The 19060-nt window shown below is 38.1% G+C and overlaps 1 protein-coding gene across 1 annotated transcript in view; it reads right to left on the bottom strand.

Moving 5' to 3' along the window:
* Positions 1–7656: 7656 nt before the first annotated feature.
* The window catches only part of PRKCE (protein kinase C epsilon), a 280126-nt gene continuing 268722 nt past the window's right edge, over positions 7657–19060 (bottom strand). Inside the window, exon 15 of the mRNA XM_057374126.1 lies at positions 7657–10024. Coding sequence (XP_057230109.1) covers positions 9878–10024 — 147 coding nt within the window. The 3' untranslated portion in view covers positions 7657–9877. The remainder of the gene's footprint in view (positions 10025–19060) is intronic.

Genomic DNA, 19060 nt, shown 5'->3' with positions numbered 1-19060 from the left:
CAGGGAGACATGGACAGTGCTCACCTCTTTGACAGGCTGGTGTAACTCTCACAGCACACTGCACTGCTAAGACTTTCTGGACTAAAAACCAACAAAATTTTGCCAAGTACCCCTTTTGTCAGCTTGATCTATCAGTAACATAATGCAAATTTGCTATTCTGAAAAACTGAACACTCAGAAGTCGGAATGTTGATAAATTAAAATGTACTATAAATACACAAAATATTTGCTTTAGCTTTTATTTCTACCATCTACACAGAAATTAATGTTATTAACTAGATCTCATATTTGGGGGCATTTGCCTTGTTTTGCTTTATTGCCTTTTAATAGATGAAAAGTTTTCCTTGCATTGCTAAATGCACATGAAGGAGAACACTGAAAAAAACCCAGTGTGTCCATTTGGGACAACAACGTGATGTCAGTGGGCTAGCAGCCATAAACTGTCATTGTAAGTCTTTACCTGATGATTTTTTTGACATATACAACACAAATATACAGCACCGATAACAGATTAATTCTCTTTTATGCTAGAACAATCCACCTCTGGTTTGTTTTGGTTTTTTTTTCTGAGAAAACTCTACCATGCTATCTGCCTTACATTTTTATCCCATAGACTGTGAAACTTGGGTTTTCTGCAGTGTTTCAAAAACATTGTACTACTGGATCTAAAAATTATGCTCTTYTCTTGAAAAAGCTGAACACAAGAGMCTTGYGAATGTACTTTTGGAAAGGAGATGGTGGCAGAGTTGCAATCCTGATGGAAAAGACCCTGTGGTCTACTTTCCATGGACAATACAACCTTTGGGTTATTATTTATATGYGCCTCCAGTATGGGTCAAATTGTGTACAAACACCCTGGATGAGCTTCAAAGCAGATCACTCTTTACTCCTGGTGATGCAATCCACACTGAGCTCTCAGCCGATTGCAAACTCCCTCCCCCAGGTGCCAAATKGGTACCTGAACACGAGGCTGCACTGCAGAGCTAAGAGCACCCATGCTTGCTGCTCTAAAAGTAGCTTGAGCTGCACATCCTTGAAGAACAGACATCTATTTTCTTCTTGTTCCCTCCTGTGCTTAGCTCCAATGCAAGATTCCCATTTCCTCCCTCCATCACCTTTCAGCAATCTTCTCTTTCATCACTGGAAACCCCTCCAGTTCCAAGGTCACTTTTCATTTTGAACTGCTACTCTGCCTTTCCCATCCTCACCTACTTGTTTTGTCCATCTTCCAGCTGCCATTAAAATATCCATCCTGTTGTCCCACTCAGTTTTTTTAATTCTCCCGACGCCCTCCATGCCAGAGTGAGTTTTTTGATGGCAGTGTCAGCTCACCCCGGCACTGCACGGTGACAGCCTGACAGCACATTAATGAGATGCTCATGCGTGACAGCCATGTCTGGTTTACAGATTTCCACCGGGAGCTCCGCAAGGATGGGTGTTTGCCCAGCTGCAAGGCAGGAGATGGCCTCAGCACTTTCCCCACAATCAGCAGTGCATCTCAAGGTCTCGCATTCTTCCACTTCCAGATTCTTTCACTGAGGGAAGCATGTTTATTGCRAAGGACAATTTTGCCTTAGTAATGTATGGTTTCCAGCAGAATTCCTGGAATCTGCTGTTTACAAGCAGGGTCAGAGGTTATAGAAATACTTTCAKTTTGCATGAGTGATATACCAGAAGGTTTTTGCCCATGCATAGTGTCTAAAYTATATGACAACTGCATTTTTATTGGTGTTGATAACCTCCCTGGCTCTGAAATCTGCTTGTTCAGCTATGTGGGTGGTTCAAATTATTTCTAGACAGCTTAGTAAATGAAAATTAATACTCTTCACTCCTCTTCATTAACCAGACTCTTCTTCCAACRCAGTAAGGAAAATTAACAAGAACAAAAACTTCAGTGAAGTTTTTCACATTGGAAGTCTTGCACTGGAGATCCTCTCTCAGTGTATCAATCAAATACATGATGGCAGCAATATTATCCAGTGCAAATGCTCCTGCAGTGTGCTACTTTTATCGCTGAGCAAGTAAATTAGAAAAAGGATAATGTCACTGAGCTGAGCCTTTGACACTTCAGCAGTTGGTGGAGGCCCCTTAGAAGGCTAATGGCTGATGGCACACTTGGGTGTACTGAGAGGATGCTGTCAGTAAGATGAATCCTTCTGGAGAAAGGAGATTGTCTGATGGTGTTAAAAACTGATGGTTTACTATGGCTTTCATAGCCCTTGAACTTGTCAGAATATTGGTGCTCTGCACAGTTTTCTATTTCTTCTCCCACTGCAGTCCATGCCTGTCCAGCTGCTGCCTGACCAAGTCAGCACTGGTGCAATGGGATGTGGGATCACAGCAATCTGGTGTCCATAGGGCAAGATGACAGTGCAACCAACGAGAGGGACTCCCTGGAACACTTCYTGGCCCATATTTGGTAGACTCAACRCACCGRTGATTTGAGCAGGCTCTCTCTGTAAACAGAGATGCTTTAAATGGGAACACACACCATAGACTGAATTTCAGAGTGCCCAAACATCGAGTCTCATGATGACAGCTGCTTAAATAGTTGCCCCTCCATTTGGGATTGGAGAAGTGTGCTACAAAACCTGCTCTAGGACACCAGTTTTCCAGCGAGACAACTCAAGTGGAATAGACCTTGGGATTACCAGGGCTCCAGTTCACCAGCTCCAAGGTGGTTTGAGGCATTTCACACAACCCTGTACTTCAGTAGAGCAGCATCATAAGCCATGAATGGGCCTCAATCCAGCAGAATTCAACATCTAGGAAGTTCAGCTCCTGTCCTTTACAGAAAAATAATGTGAGTGCTGCTGCAATGCACGAGCATGAAAGGGGTTAGCATATAATTTAATCAAAGAAAAAATGTCTCCACATTATTCCAACAAGCAAAGATTAAAGGTCTTAAGTTTGCTTCTAAAAAGGACACTGATCCTCGCCCTAACACAAACATTTACCTAAATGAGATTTGCATAATCTCTTTGACCCTCAATCTCCTCACCTTAATTAACCATACCATTATTTAGAAAATGTGTCTCTATAGGCCTGATATCTTTGCCTACTTCTCACTGCTCATTAACCAAAAATCAACAGAACAAGTTTTTTAGATGTACCAAGACTCTGAATAAATAGCTTTCCCAGAACACATAGGTTCTCAAAYTTGGCTGGAGTGTGACTCCATAAAAAGTTTATCCTACTGTAAACCAAACCCTGCCCATCTTCCCTATGCATAGAACCACAGAATGGCCTAGGCTGGAAGGCACCTTAAAGATCATCTAATTCCAAACCCCTTGCCATGTGSAGGGGACACCTTCCACTACACCAGGYTGTTCAGGGCCCCATCCAACCTGGCCTTGAACACTTCCAGTGATGGGGCATCCACAGCTTTTCCAGGCAAGCTTTTCCAGTGCCTCACCACCCTGATATTCTAAGAATATTAGAATTTCTTGCTAATATTTAATGGAAACCTGCCCTCTGTCAGCATAAAGCCATTCATCAACTACTATATCTGAATGCACATCACTTTTGGCTGCACAGAGGAATGGAGGGGGCTCCAAGCAGCCAGGAAGCCCCTTCACAGGAGACCACCAGCAGGTGTTTACCAAAACAGGGTTTTGAAAACACCTCGTGCTTAGAAACACCAGGACAATTAGGGCACTGATAAGCTTCACCCATACCCTTTTCCTAGCACTTCTGCTGACTTGATACTTACATACTAAGAAGCAAATCACCATCATGGCACCTAATTTCGATTTGCTGGTTAGCAAAATGGCCATAATAGTATCTCTCACTTTGCACAATTTGGAAGTACCAAGCTCCAAGTCACTTGTGTCCATAAAAACCAAGGGGTTGCTTAGGCAAATATCCATGGGTTTTTGTTTTTTTGCTGTGTGGAAGTGTAAGTAAAAAATGCATTTCTAACATTCAGACACAATTCCTCATGTTGATGTTCCAGTCATTTCATTTCTGGAATTGTCACCATTTGATAGACATGTCTGGGCAGAGATACATTTATGGTCAGTCAGGAGTATCTGGCCTATTCCTAAAATGTTTTCAAGAGTACAGATAAATAAGATGTTCCCTTACATTTAATTAACCTGGCAGCTGGGGTGCGCCAAAAGCAGGACTTCTGCTCTTTTCTCTCTGTGGCACTGATCCCAGATGCATGGCACCTTTGGATAACATTTTGTATTAACAGGTTTGGAGGAAGGAGTGTCCATTGGCCCAGAACTGACTCTTGATGTGACTACAATTCTTATCTTCAAGCTGCTTCCTTCAGTACACAAGACACGAGATCAAACTGCTAGTGTTGAATGGTGATGACAAGTGCATGCAATGCTCAATTCAGTTCTCAATCCAGTGCCCAGATCAGCAATAGACTCCAGGTCAATGACTTTCTTCCTAATTGATTTTTTTTTTCAAAGATTAAACATCTGTGTACAAACACTAAAGTTCTTTAATGCTTTTCCAAATTTTGGACAGTCTTGCATAATCATTTCACAATATTTATGGTGGCAATTTAAGTTTCATCTTAGACTGCTGCTCTTATCTCCTGATTCCACAGCAATGATGAGGTAAAAGGAAAGATGGAGTGGAAACTATTTTGGCACATATATGAACTTTCCCAATGTGCTAAGAAAACCTTTATCTTTCTCCCTTTCACTGTAGCTCACAGGTCAAAAGAAGGGATACTCCAGAACACGGTAAGAGCTTGTATTGATAGAAGGGGAGTAGAGCATGTCCTGGATCTGGATTTTGGAAAGTTATTTGTTGCACACAATATGAGCAAGCTAGAGAAAGACAGTCTAAAGATAGTTATATATAGATGGCAGGAAAACAGCAGGAAAACCATACTGAGAAGGTGACCATCAAAAGKTTTACTGCTAAAATGGAAGTCGGCCTCAAGGCGTTTTTTGCAGCTAGTTAAATTTCTTTTTAACATATTTTCATTATGTCCAGAACAGAACCTGTTTTGATTGTGATTGGATGATCAGACAGAAAGTWTGCATATTAGATTTACAACAGACACTAATCTGGGACAGCCTGTGAAATAACTGAGAACAAACTTGGATTAAGAAAAGAAAATGTAAAAATGTAGCAGAAAACAAAAYAAAACACAGTAGTCATTGTAATAATCCACATTGCATCCACATACTGAATTGCATATGTAATTCTACTCCCTGTCTTCAAAAGRGATACAGTAGAACTAGATTCAGTGAAAGTTGATACAGATGATCAAAAATATGGGATATGTCATTATGAAGCCTTTTGACAGAYAGGGCAAGACTTTTCAGTCTGAGAAAGAAATAGATGAGGAAGGATGTACTAGTSATCTATAAAATTCTGAATGGCAAGAAAAAAGGTGAATAGAAAAAAATGATTTATCCTCTTTCAAAGAAAGACCCAGGCAGCATAAAGTGGAATTATGACTGGGTCAGAATAAATAAAGAGAGGTAATTTTAAACTTAATTGTTAGTTGAGCTCTGTAGCTTTTTCCCACAGAATGTTTTGCATGCCAGAAGTTGACATTGTTCAAAACTGATTACCAAAAGTAATCAAAAGAGAGTTTCATATTGATTTCATAATGTAACTGACTAGACTACAAGAAGGCTAAAMATGTTTGAGTATAAAATGACCTAACAGCCCCTGTCTCTGGCAGGCCACAGAAGCAGATAGATATTTGCTGAGACTCGCTTCCTGAACATTTAGTATCATGTTTACAGCACGAAGAGCCAATCAGACTGCAACTCATTCCTCTCCAAAAGATTGCTGTCTTCCCAAAATCTGCAGTCCATCAGCCAGGATAAAAACTGTTCTTARTAGACATCAGTTTTGTAACATTACAAGAAAACATGATGTGGATTGATCTGTTCCGAGACCAGTGATGCTTGTCGCTTGTAAGATCAAGTTAAGTCTTCATATGCGTTTAAGGCTGCAACACATAGCCAGAAAATTGGAGTTACATGGTTGTTTAACTGGTAAAATCTGTGTGACAAAGATTATGCTAATGGTGTCAACACACAGGAGTTGGAATGTGCTCATAGGCACCAAGCACATTCAGCAACTTTGAGATGACAGCATACAAGTGAATACAAAGAATTCAAAGTGGAGGTTTATGCAAAAGCTGCAATTTGAATAGACAACACCATTTAATTTAATTTTTTTTTAAAGCTAGTTAGTATACATACTAGTTAGGCATACTAACTGGAGACTCTTAACTGGATTTACTGCCAGAGTTTGCTGATAACTGATCTACTGAAACTGAAGTTAAGAATTCAGACTGCGGAACTGGAAAATATTTAAGATGTAAATTGAAACATGAAGAAATATTGAAATGTTTCAGTCAATGTCACATTGACATATTAAGTTAAATAAGCTCTACAACGCTTAATTACATTTATGCATACCATTAGTCTCTCACTTCAATCCACTGACAGACTAAAGCAGTCCAATAAAGTGCCCTACTGAAGTGAATTTTGACAGTACAGCTAATAAGCASAATGCTGTGATCAGTCAGAACTCAGTGGCCATTCTGTACAGTGAGCAGACACTCACCTGCATGGTGTTTTTGAGATAAATGCTGTATTACCCAGGATAAATAGTGTTCATGCACTGCTACCTCTGTTTTTCTTGTAGTGTAGTGCTTCACAGGTGATGCTCGTGTTAGCAAATCCTTGCTTTGCAAAATGTCCAATCCTAAAAGACAAGCTCTTGGTATTTTGTACAACATGTAACAGGAAAAACATTCATCTGTCATCTTTCTTTCTTCCTCATTAGGAAATACTCAGGAAAACTTTGGGGAAAAAATAAGATTTAACATCATTGTATTTATTAGGTTCCAAAACAATACACATTCACATCCTTTTGAATACAGTACATTTGGCACAGTAATAATGTTTACGATGAAATAACACTAATGAATGGCAAGAGATTCAAATTACATCCATAAGAAAAAAATTCTGTACAAATAAATCCTCACAATAAAAAAAAACCCTACCCCCCCAACTGAATACATTTTATATTTAGCCAGAACTATTCTGCACATAATTTAAAAAGAGGTAATTTTTAAGCCTTTTTGGAGAGAATTATTTTTCACCCTATGGAGAAAAACACATTTCCATTTTTAAAGTCTGTTTGGGAGGAAAACCAAAAAACAATGGATYCTTTATAATTATTATTATTAATAATATTTTTGGCATTTTGCACTCATTTTACAAAGAAGGAACAGAAAAGGTTTTACAGAACAGGCAGAAATGTAACAGAATGTCCATTTTTAAGAGTTATCTAAAAAAATGTTCAAGGTAACAGACAGACCTTCTGATGTAAACCCAAGGCAGAGGATCTAACTATTTATATTGAAGAAATATCTGCCCATGCAATAGTTTCTATCTCCTTCACTTTTCTTTTCGCATCCTACCCAACACTGCTGGCCCTGAGGCCTCTTGAAATACAAACATTTGCTAATAATCTTCACGTTAGAAAGGGGAATGCAGACTACRTAGCTTGTCCACAATAGCTTTATGGGATGCTTTTATTCCTTCAAAAGAAATGCTCGAGTTCTGTGTAAAGGCCCCTTGTTGAACAGACAGTAGTGCACGATCCCATAACTTGCCTTCCTAGCAAGGCAAGGATCCCCATCTCCTTGCCTTCCCACTCACCTATGGGAAAGAACGCCTCAGCATTGTGATCAGTTCTTGCCTGGATGTCAAAAGCTAACCATGATGAGAAATAAACAGAGCCAGTGGCGAGACACAAATTGATGGGCAGTTCTACAATATATTTCTAAGAGAGAAAGAAATTTAAACGTTGAGATGATGCAATCATTAAGATGTTTCTGTGCTGGTACTCAGCTCCAGAAGCTAGTCTTTTCCCAGTACAAAAGATTATTGAAGATAAATTAAATTAAACTAAAGGCTTGATCCTTATTACACTTGTAGGCCAGACAACACATTAATTGATATATCATAATATTTAATATTTTGAAATAATCATAAGAATATATATAATAATTACACCTGAGTTTTAAAAACAAAACAAAATGGAACTGAATGGTGTCATCAGTAACAGGCTATGAGCAGCCAGACGCAAAACTGACACAAACTAACTCATCTGCTTGAGACCGAGATTATCTCTTAAAGCCAATGATTCACACTTTGTCCACCACRATTTGTAACATTCCTTTCTCTTTCCGAGCTCTATCATGTCATAATAGAGTTGAAGAGAACTATACAAGAGATTTAGTATAGCTTAATATATGTCTACATCTTTTATAACAAAAACCTCATCTTTCTGACAGTAACTTGAACCAATACACATACAAGAGTATTGCACATGGACATTATTATAATTATTCTTTCATAGACTAACATTTTAATAGTATGCCTGAACATGCAGCAGTTGATACCTCTATATTCAATGAATTCCACAGGCCTTGCAGCAAACACTATATACAAAATCTCACCTGTACAAAAGGCAAAAAAGCTTCTTTAGTGCCACTTTGCCAATCACAAGTATATATATTTTTGTGCAGCTAGAAATCCATGTGCAACAATTAAAATGGATTCCAATGACCGCTCACTCAGTCCAGTAAAATATATAATAAAATGACCTCAGCGATACATGTACACAAAAAAAAAAAGAAAAAAAAAATCAAAACCAAATTCAAACCACAGGGTACTCCTGGAAATAAAAGTACATAACACTGTTAGCGTATCTACAGGAGGTAACTTCACATTAGTAATATTGTCCACATGAGTTACCATTTCAATTCATACACAAAAAAAATGAATTTACAACTTTCAATAATGTCAGTTTGTGAATGTTTGATCTTCAGTTTTTTAACACATTTCCACATAATGCACGTGTAGCCTTATTTTGTGTCTTCTAAAAGCAGATTTCTCTTTAGATTTTAAACATAAAACCCAACAAACACAGTAGTATTATGATTTTGCAAAAGTGTGCAAAAGTAACACACTGCTGAGAAAATAAATATAAATAAGAAATTATTTACCAACTTAGCTACAATGGAAAAGGCAAATTTATAATGTTTAAAATTAATTTTTTAAGTAAAATTAACTGTAAACATTTTCAAGCTTGCCATCACATTAATGGTTCATTTGAAAGGRTGTTAAATTTGGTAACATGGATAGTACACCAAATTGTCTGAGAAACAGTAAAATGGCTATAGGTAGCTGAGTTAAAGTACTATAGGCTTTTTCTTCTTTAGCCCTTTAATATCTATCCATGTAGTACATATTTCTTCCTCTAAATAAAATTTCAGTTATCTYTATGATTCTTATTCCTAAGTGCTTCCCGTACATTGCATGAGGAACTTCACTGAAAGCCTTAATTGATGTGCTTCTTTTTCTGGACAACTTTATGGTTTGTGCCTCTCCACAATAAATTAATAACCTCCATGAAGACAGACTTTGCTTTCCAAAGGGCATCTGAGTACAGATYTCACCATAATCACCAATGCAGAAGAAACAGTTCTCACCTTCTTAGCTTAATTATATATAATGATTACAGGTCTGCTAAATTGCTTTTAATAGCACAGCTTCACTTTCTATGGAAAAGATGCAGTTTTGTCCTCTGGGAATTCCTAWTCTTAGGAATAAAAGAAAAGTTGCAAATATACGGCAGTGTGTTACATCCACAATTTCTGATACAAAATTATTTTGCATTGCTTTTTGAGACAGAAATTAAGAGTGCTTTCAGGTCAGAAGATAAAAGGAAAGAAAAACAATAAATATAAACTTTAACTGGGGTATGGGCTCAGGGTAAAAGAAGTAGTTCTTGATCTACTGAGACTCAGTAATTTGATGATCTCTTCAGAATCACTTCTTGCAGCATCATTCATCTGTCAGCCTAATGTTGTCTATGGCAGTAGGTCTTCTCCAAAATAAGAGAACCCTTTAAATTCTTCTTGATTGATTTGTTTTATAATTGTCTCATCCACTAGTGTTAATACTGGTTCTTCTCGTGTAAAGTCTTGATCAAAGTTATTTACATCCCTTTTGGTTTTCTGAGAAGAAAAATAGAAATAAGGTGAATTGTAAAACAGCACTATCAAATAAAAGGTGCTCTCCCTCTTCTCCATCCTCCCCCTCCCCGAAAGGCTGAATTTTCTGGAATGATTGAAATAAAAGAGGAGCTACTTCACACAAATAATAACAGATGTATGAGAGAAGCTACAGGAGCAAGAAATATAAATGAGTTCAGGAGAGGCCACAGAAGCAGTACTATAAATGAGTTCCCAGAGACTCACAGGTCTCTGACAGGTGAAGGAATAGCAGTATGATGATAAAGCAGGAAGCTGAGATTAGAACTAGTTTTAAAAAGCCTTTGCAATAGTGGGTGGTACAGTTGTTTCCTCCTAGATAATCATATCTCATGTCAGAGGCAAAACTGATTTAACTGATTTCCCCCAAACACAGCCTAATGTTTCAACTCTTAAGTTAGCCATTTCTTTATATCAAGCTACACTCAGGTTTAAAATTCCGAGGTAAAGCTTACAACAGCTCTCAATCCAAAACCCTTGAGCTCAGCATTGGCAACTCAGATYCCTAATGCAGCCAAATGTAATTGAGAGCACCATGGCAAAGTGTGAAATTCTGTCTCCAGAGAAATCCACCTCAGAACTCTTCTTTATTTCAATGGCATCATGATTTTCCCACTGAAGTCTAAAGCACCTCACTCCTTCAGCAAARTTGGGCCAACAAAGTGCAACTGTGCCTGTTCTGGGACAAAAGGTATTAAAAGAGACAGACTTGGGGAGGCTGATTTGGTGTCCTCTGGATGCTCACAACAGTGACTATCTGTGACCACTTACATGAAAAAACCCTCTACGCTACAGAGGAGAAAGCTCTCCATAGTCATTCCTTTGAAGCTGCAGTGTACACGTTTTCCATGTTAGCAGCATATTCAGGCATGCACAGGTTCAGGGAATTGGAATAAACATTTTTCTTTACACTGACTGTTTTCTCTTTGTGTCATGGAATCTAGTAATTAGCTGGGTGATCCTTAATGGAGCCACACTGAAAATGAGCTTTGTGCTCCTCCTGCGTGTCTGAGATTAAATGACACTCGAAATAGAACAACTATTTGACTTGCAAAGTAAAATGATAAAATGACAAAGTCATACATCATAAAGCACATTAATATATTCAAAATGAGATATATATCCCCTTTCAACATAGGTAAACTTTCTGTAATATATATATATATATAAATGTATTTTGCTCATCAGTTCTACTGAGACACTAAACAGTTTTCTTTCTCACAATTGTAAAATAAGCATAGCAAGTTTCACTTAAACTGGAAGAACTTCATAAATGTAGGGAAAATGGTCTCTGTAAATGCAAGAGACTGTCACTTGTAAACCAGCTACTTTCGAAGTGCAGACAAACAAAAATCCACAACCTCTATCTACAGAATTCCATTAAAAGGAAAGCGATATGGATATCGCCTATAGATATGTTTATATTGTTGACATTTGAAATATTTACTTTTTACATAAAGATCAGACATGAAGTGTATGTGACTCGTATAACTCAGAATTGCCKAAGGCATGAGGGACATAGATTTGAACTTTATGAGATTTTTTTTACCAAATAATTTGGGCAAAACCTGCAAAAAAAGAATGAAATTCCACCTCAATTTTTAAAAGCATTACATTGCAACCACGTCTACAGTCCTCTTGTTCTCCATGTCCTACCATAGTATTTTCACACAYTCACACAATGAATTTGCCACAGGAATAGTCACTAAAGCAAAAAAAGGTGAGTATTTGTAAAAAGTAGAAGTCAAATTCAGAACTGTAGTTACATTAAAAAAAAAATGTAAYTACACTCACACTTTAACCACTAGCTATCGAGGGCAAACAAGCCCTGGAGTAGCCAAAACCAGATACAATATATATTACTTTCAGGTTTTCACACATTTGTGAAAAGTGTTATTTCCTTGCTTAAGTYAAAACAGTAAGAGGACAATTTCCTCAAAGCCTATCAGGGGCAATTAATCAGGGGCAATTAATTCCCAACAGCTACTTATTTTAGAAATCACTAAGACTTATGAAAGTRTTAGACAAAAAAGAGCACAGAAGACTACATCTAAAAAAGTGTCCCAGCATTGGTGTAACCTATCAATTAAAATTACTATCAATTAAATCAATTAAAAATAATTGTACTTCCAGTAGAATTTCACATCTTAAACACTTGTGAAGCAACAACCAAAGGTCTTTGAGTAGATTTAAAAGCTTACTATGTCTTAAAATATGACTTTGAGACCAAAGGAGGAAATAGAAGTTTTTACTTTCTTTGATTTATAAACAATTCCATGTAGTTTTGGCAGCGTAGATGTAAATCACCCAATTTATTAGCAGGACAAGCATGGAGCAACCTGTAATTGCAAGGATATGCCAACAGGTCTCTAACCTGTTTAATTAATGAAGTGAGATTAAACAAATCACAGGGAACAAAAGTGAGTGGATTAAGCCATACAAAACCAAAGGTAGAGTTCGTAACAAGTGCTTCTTTTCAACAGAAAGATTTATTTGAGAAACCCTCCTTAGCAACTTAGGCACTTTCTTCCTGAAGCTATAACTATTTTGCAAGGCTCCRTTTGCTAAGACAAAACAGGTCTGGCCACATTTCTGCTACTACTGCTATTTTAATGCACTTGCAGTGTGAATTCTCTGTAGGCCAAGAGCTTGAACCAACACACAGTTGCATCACGAGGGCTCAGAATGAAGGTATGAAGGGCTATGCCTGTCCCCTAGCAGGGAAGCTGAGAAGAGAGGCAAGATCTGCAAGCTAAGGAGAATATATGAAAAGAACAGAGTGCAGCCATCATCCAACTTTGAACACTAAAAAATCATGAAGATAAAAAAGAAAAATATTTAGATTGGCTACTAAATGCATCATTTRAAATGCAGTAATTAAATGGGTGGGATTCTGTTTATTTAGACTGCAGCTCCTAAGACTCTGGGGCACACTATTTTAAACTTTTCAAACGTTTTTCCCAGGTAAGACTTTTCAATTTCAGATGRCTCAGGAAACTAGAGTACTAGGAAAGAAGAACACCCAAAACTACAGCTGTCCTCCCAAATGCACAAAAATTCCATTTGGTTTCAGATGCTCTTTATTTTTTCTCTTGACTATGCAAGCATCTTGTCTTCAGCTACATGAGAGCAGGGCCACWGCTTCCCACAGCTTCCAAGCTATCCAAGAGCTTCCAACAGTAGGTGCCAAATGCCACACTGCACTGAAGCTGCTCTCCTGCAGGCAGCACGTGGGCAGAGCCCGTGTCCATCTGACAAGCAGCAGCAGCAGCAGTGCCACAGCACTGGCAATGACCAAAAATTACATAATTCCAACTCTAAATCTCATCAGAAAGGTGGCTGCTCCACCAGCAGAATATCTCTGGTGGTGAGAAGGAATAGTGATTCACTGCCTCTTGTGCAGGATACATGCTGGACACTTGATCTTCTGTTTTTCTTATCCCCACAGTGTGAATRCTTCACAGGTGTCCTGTCTGAGCAGTGACCAAGCAGTGTGACCTGACACATGAACTGATCAGATSCTACACAGATAGAACTCCTTGAATTAATAAACCCATATAACTACTACCCATCAAGGGTGAAAATTTGTAAGTCAAAGTCATGTTTTATTCTATTCAAAGAGATAAAGGTATCGGAAATTATGAAAGACTCTCTCTTCCTAGAACACCATTTAATCAGCTTTTGTAGTTGGCCTGTACAGCTTTGGACAAAGAGATACTGGGTCTTTTGAGTCAAAGTGCTTTTTTTTTCCTCAAATTTCTTCATATAYTTACTAAAAGATGCTGTTAATAAGCAGACATTAAACAGCAGTTTTCTGAATTGTTTTTTTCAATGATGTTTTAATAAAACATTCTGCCAGCAGTTACAAACTCAAGCTTAAGAAGACCCCTCTAAAATCTGCTTACTAAGATTTTTCCAGTGTTAAGGGTTACCARCCTTGTCTGTCAGTGATTATTAAATGACTCAACATGAATTTAAAAAATGAAAAAAYAAACTTAAGTTGATGGTTTTATCACAGAAAATAGATTCAGAAAGTTAAAACTTGCCATTCCATCCATTAATTACGTGAACCAAATGTGACTGATGGGAGCCTTTGGTATGAAAAGCCACAGAAACCCTTGCAAGAAGGCACCTGACAGAGGGTGTTCCAAACCAGGGAACTCAGCAAAGCTTGGACATCTCATCAGCTGTATCATGAGGCCAAGAGGCACAGTGGACTCTCTTCTGCCTAATAAAGATGAAATTAATTCTCCAGTCTGGAGACATTAAGAAGTCTCTCTTTTTATTCTGATATTTATTTTCATTTAATTTGCAGAAAATCACTGAAACTCTTTCAAGTGCATTGTAAGCTCAACAGCTCCCATAACTGGGCTGGCATTGTTCAGCAGCTACAAAGGCTACTCAGAGAAGGTAAAAAAAGATGGAGGTGGTGGCTACAAAACAACGCTGTCACAAAAGACTGGGTTTTGGGTTTTAGTCTGATTTTCCTACAAATTCACAATATGCTGTTTAAATGTAACTGCAGGAGGCTGCTGCACCTTTTGGTGTGCAGCTCCAGAGGCACAGGGCAGCAGTGCAGCAGGAACACAACATGCAGTGAGAGTCACACTTTCTCATATTAGATGTATTACACAGTAGCGCTTAATTTTATTCAGAATTTGGTTCAGTAAGAAATAAATGATTCCCACGTTTGACACAGTATCATAAGAAGGAATTCTTAGATGAGGATGATAAATGTTTGAACATTTTGTATTTACCTCATTGCTGATAAGATTTTCAGATTGTATTTATCAAGACAAATGAAAACTCAACACCAAACCAGTTGGTTTGAAGCACAGGGTTTATGTGGCTAACCTCACATATCACTGTCCTCTCATTCACCTCTCCTTATTATGATAACAAAAACCACAGCACAGACAGAGATCACTTTGCACTGCTGATTGGAACTCTTTTCATAAAGGTGTAGCTGTTTCCAAGTATTTGAGACCAACTATAATGAGCACTCACTTTTGTGCATAACACATAAAAATAAATTCTGTATGAATATTTTGGAGGAAATGGGCTAAGAAGCACAACACTTCAGGCCTGTCTTCCAGTTTATCCTCAGGATGCCTCTTCAAGTATTAGCATGTCCTGAGAATCTGTATTGGTATTAAAAGTATTTCCTAGCTTGTCTTCAGAAGATATTGRATACCCCTTATCAAAATAACTTCATAAGTGATTCAATTTTCTTAGCATTTTAATTGCTCTATACACAGATGGAAGAGTGACAACACAACTGCCATGAGCTGTAGTATATTCGAGTGAAGCTTATGATGATAAAAAGGCTTTAGAATCCACRTAGCTTTTACAAGTAAACCAACATTCATTACTTCCAAACAGAGGGTGAGATTTCTTTCTCCTCGATTATACTTTCATTAGATGTAAAGAACACTACATTAAGTGAAAGCAGTGGGAACCCTCCCACTCAATAAAGATGCTAATAGATAATGAAACAGTATTTGAAAAGCRTGTCAAACTATGCAGTCCATATTTTGGTCTGTTATGGAAGTACACAGATATTTACTAAACACCAAGCTAATTCACAAAATGATGGATTTTAAAAGGGATAATCTGTGATACAACAAGCAGAAATCACTTTTGACATGGTATGCATCTTGCTTRGGAATGTGAATGGATCCAGTAGGAAGGAGGAATAACGTAAACAATTAGGGGCATAAACATTTAATGACTACATGGYCAGAATGCCAGCCTTCGTATCTTTTACAAAGACCTTCTAAAAAACAGAACCTCCCAAAACCACCACCACCAAACCAATAGCAAGGCAAACAAAACCAAAGCTCTGCAGGCTCCCYAGCAGCCACCCTGTGTTTGCAGCGTGGGCAATGAACCTCTCCTCTATGGCCCTATTTGGGTATCGTTTTAGCATCACCATGAGCACACAGCACTACAGTTATAAACAGCAAACCTGCTTTGTTCATAGCCTGATTGCTACCCCACAGCAGTAACCTCCATGCAGAACATGGATGAAGACAGATTTCACAGGAGCTTTAAGGGAACTCAGCACCAGCTTCCCACCTGTGGTTAGTCCTTTACCCTCAAGATCCATTGTGCCCACCTTCCCAGGGCTTGCTTCCCTTAGGATTCAGTTGTGAGGTAGCTACTGCACAGTAGCTATGCTATGGTAGAATACATGCATTTTGTAAAGTGAAAAAAATTGCAGGRAAAGACTGCCAACTTCTGAATTCCTACACTATATTTTCTTCTTATGGTACACTTCTTTGAGAGATTTAACCTCATGAGAAACAATTTTATATTTCTTCTTGGGGAGGGGAGGAAATATTAGAAGACAAGTAACACAACAGTTATATGAAAATACCTTTCATCTGCACAATGTGGATTCCTATTGCAAACCTTATGATCTACTCTGCAGTGCAGAGTTTATGTGGGTCTATGTAATTCACAATATATTGGCAAGATTCCATTGATGTCCTCAGCTGCTCTAAGGTCTCATCAGCAATGTCATCTCCCCTCTTACATCTTGGCACACACCCAAGATAAGCCCATKTTCAGTTGTGTTCTCCTGAAACTGCATTTCAATCACTGTTAAAGCAGAGTCACAGCAATCAGGGCTGGTGCATCTGTGACAAGGTGCTGAACCACCTGCTGGTGAGTCCTCAAATACATGTGCAGAAGGCTTTTTGATTTCCTGATCCCTAGCACTTTGGCACTAAGGACTATCCAGATGACAGAGTTTACTTGCCAAGAGGAGGTAAAAAGAGGGAGGCAGTTTGGAAAGTCTAGGGCACGTGTTCCTAGAATTTCAGTGGCTTCCAGGAGATATCCATAAAATCACTGAAAAAGTTATCCAAATAAAGATAGCCTAACAGTGCACAGAGACCAGACATACTCTGTGAAAGATCAATAGATTTMCTCTACTTTCCATTCTTTAAGCATTCACAAGCACAAGGAATAAATTAAGGAGACTCTGTCTCCTTTATGTTAGTAAATGGATGAATGACATAATTAAATATTTCAATAAACTTTATGTATCCTGAATACTGASTGACTTTCCAACATTTTATTTTGCCTCCAGTCACCTAAACATTTATTTACAGCAAAGTCCCACATTACAGAAACCTTCCCGATTATGACATGAAATTATATATTAGTATCTCGTGATTCTGAGGCCTCCTTTATCAAGGGGGCATTGACATGTGCACTGTGMTGCTGGATGCAAATAAACACCCCAGCTTGAAAGGTAATAGTGGAAGCAAAATTCCAAGGCTCACTTACACACTAAAACAGTTTGCATTACAAGCCATAGAGTAAGAACACTACATAGTTTTTGGCAAGACTGTTTATATTTTGGAAACTCTTTGATGCTCTAGCTAATTAGTTTGACGTGGATGATGCCTATGACAGGCTTTCATACAGCAAAATGGTAAAGTAGGTCTTACCTTACAGAAATGGAGAAATCTACACAGTGATGATGGTTTAATGCTAAGACTACAGAATTGTTACAGATCATATTTTGAAGTGTAATGATTATTTTTAAGCCTTTGCAAAGAGAGTAAAAATGTATGTGACTTTAGAAAGCAGCTGAAGATGCTGCCTTTTCTTTTTTTTTTTTTTTAACTAATGCACATATAAATCATAGGCTGAATAAAAGGCATGAATATGCTTGAATGCCTACTACTTTTGCATCTCAATACATCTCAGTGCATCCCAATACACTGTAACTGCTTCTTTAGAACACAGTTTTATTAAAAGAGTACAGTATGACTAGCAGACTTTGCAGAGACATTAATYCTTGATTCTGCTACAGATTTGCTTTGAGCTTGGGTAATTTTCTCTTCATCATTCATCTAGTTTTCTTCCTATTTTTGTTCTCCAATATATGTGCTTTGATGTCTTTTTCTATCATTGTCTATGATCTCATGACTGTTTTTCACTTATTTAGCTTTTTGCATGGTGGGAACCCCACCTTGTTGGGAATTCGAGCTTCTAATGCAGACATGATGGCACAAACTCGATGTTGCTTTCTTTTTATTCTTGTCAAATACAGAGTCTTCCAAAGCRCCAGGGGCAGTCATGGTCTTCAAATCCTTCTTTTCCATACTCCAGAATTAAGCCAAGAGTATTGCTGTTCTGTAGGTTCTTCACAAACATGAATATAGCAYGCGAGGAACAAGATCTGTGCTTAAGGTTTTTCATAAATGTCTGACTGAGTGTTCCTCTCATTCCTCAGGATTTAAGCATGTGACTTCTGGAGCRTGCTGTTGAGAGGACCAGCACAAGGTCACTGCCTCCACAGTAACAAATCCCTTACCACAGCACAGCAGCATAACAAGAGGAGAGCAGCAGCTAATGAAGCGCTAGGATTCCTCATCGTTTGARGATGTCTTCCCTGCCCTGCTACTGCAGAAGAGCAGCTACACATCAGCTGCTTCAGTCCACTGCCCTGAAAGGAGTTAAGTTTTGCACCAGCATGCTGAGCTGTGAACACACACATTGACAAATTTTTGCTGCCCATTTCGTGTGAACACCCTAGTAAGATCTAATGCTTGCATGAGCATAGTTTACCGCTAGTACAGAAAGTTCTGCACGAGAAACAAACCCAAAGACAAATCTCTTTTTATACTCAATGTTTCCTGGACTCCAGCTGGGATGGTACCAGTCATGAAAGGCCAGCTTTCAATGAGTCTTGACCTTTTTTTGATAAATTCTACCTTCTGATAAAGAGCCAGATGTTACTGCTTCTTAACCACCTGGTGTTTTTCCCTTGGCTTTTGCTCACATCAGAAACATGCCCAACCCAGAAATATTATTTATTCTACATTAACAAAAAACCAAAATATTTCGGTATGAACTCTTAAGAATGTACCTAAGAATGTAAGTGAACACAGTAAAATTATTTCACCTAATGGTTTAAATGACTTTATGAAAATAGCACTGGAGATTAAAGCAGCCAGAAAGGGTAACAGAATTTGTGTTATT

The sequence above is a fragment of the Malurus melanocephalus genome, unplaced genomic scaffold (assembly GCF_030028575.1).
Source record: "Malurus melanocephalus ecotype Western Australia unplaced genomic scaffold, MMel_1.1 scaffold_217, whole genome shotgun sequence".
Lineage (NCBI taxonomy): Eukaryota > Metazoa > Chordata > Aves > Passeriformes > Maluridae > Malurus > Malurus melanocephalus.
This window is presented reverse-complemented; position numbering and strand designations above follow the sequence as displayed.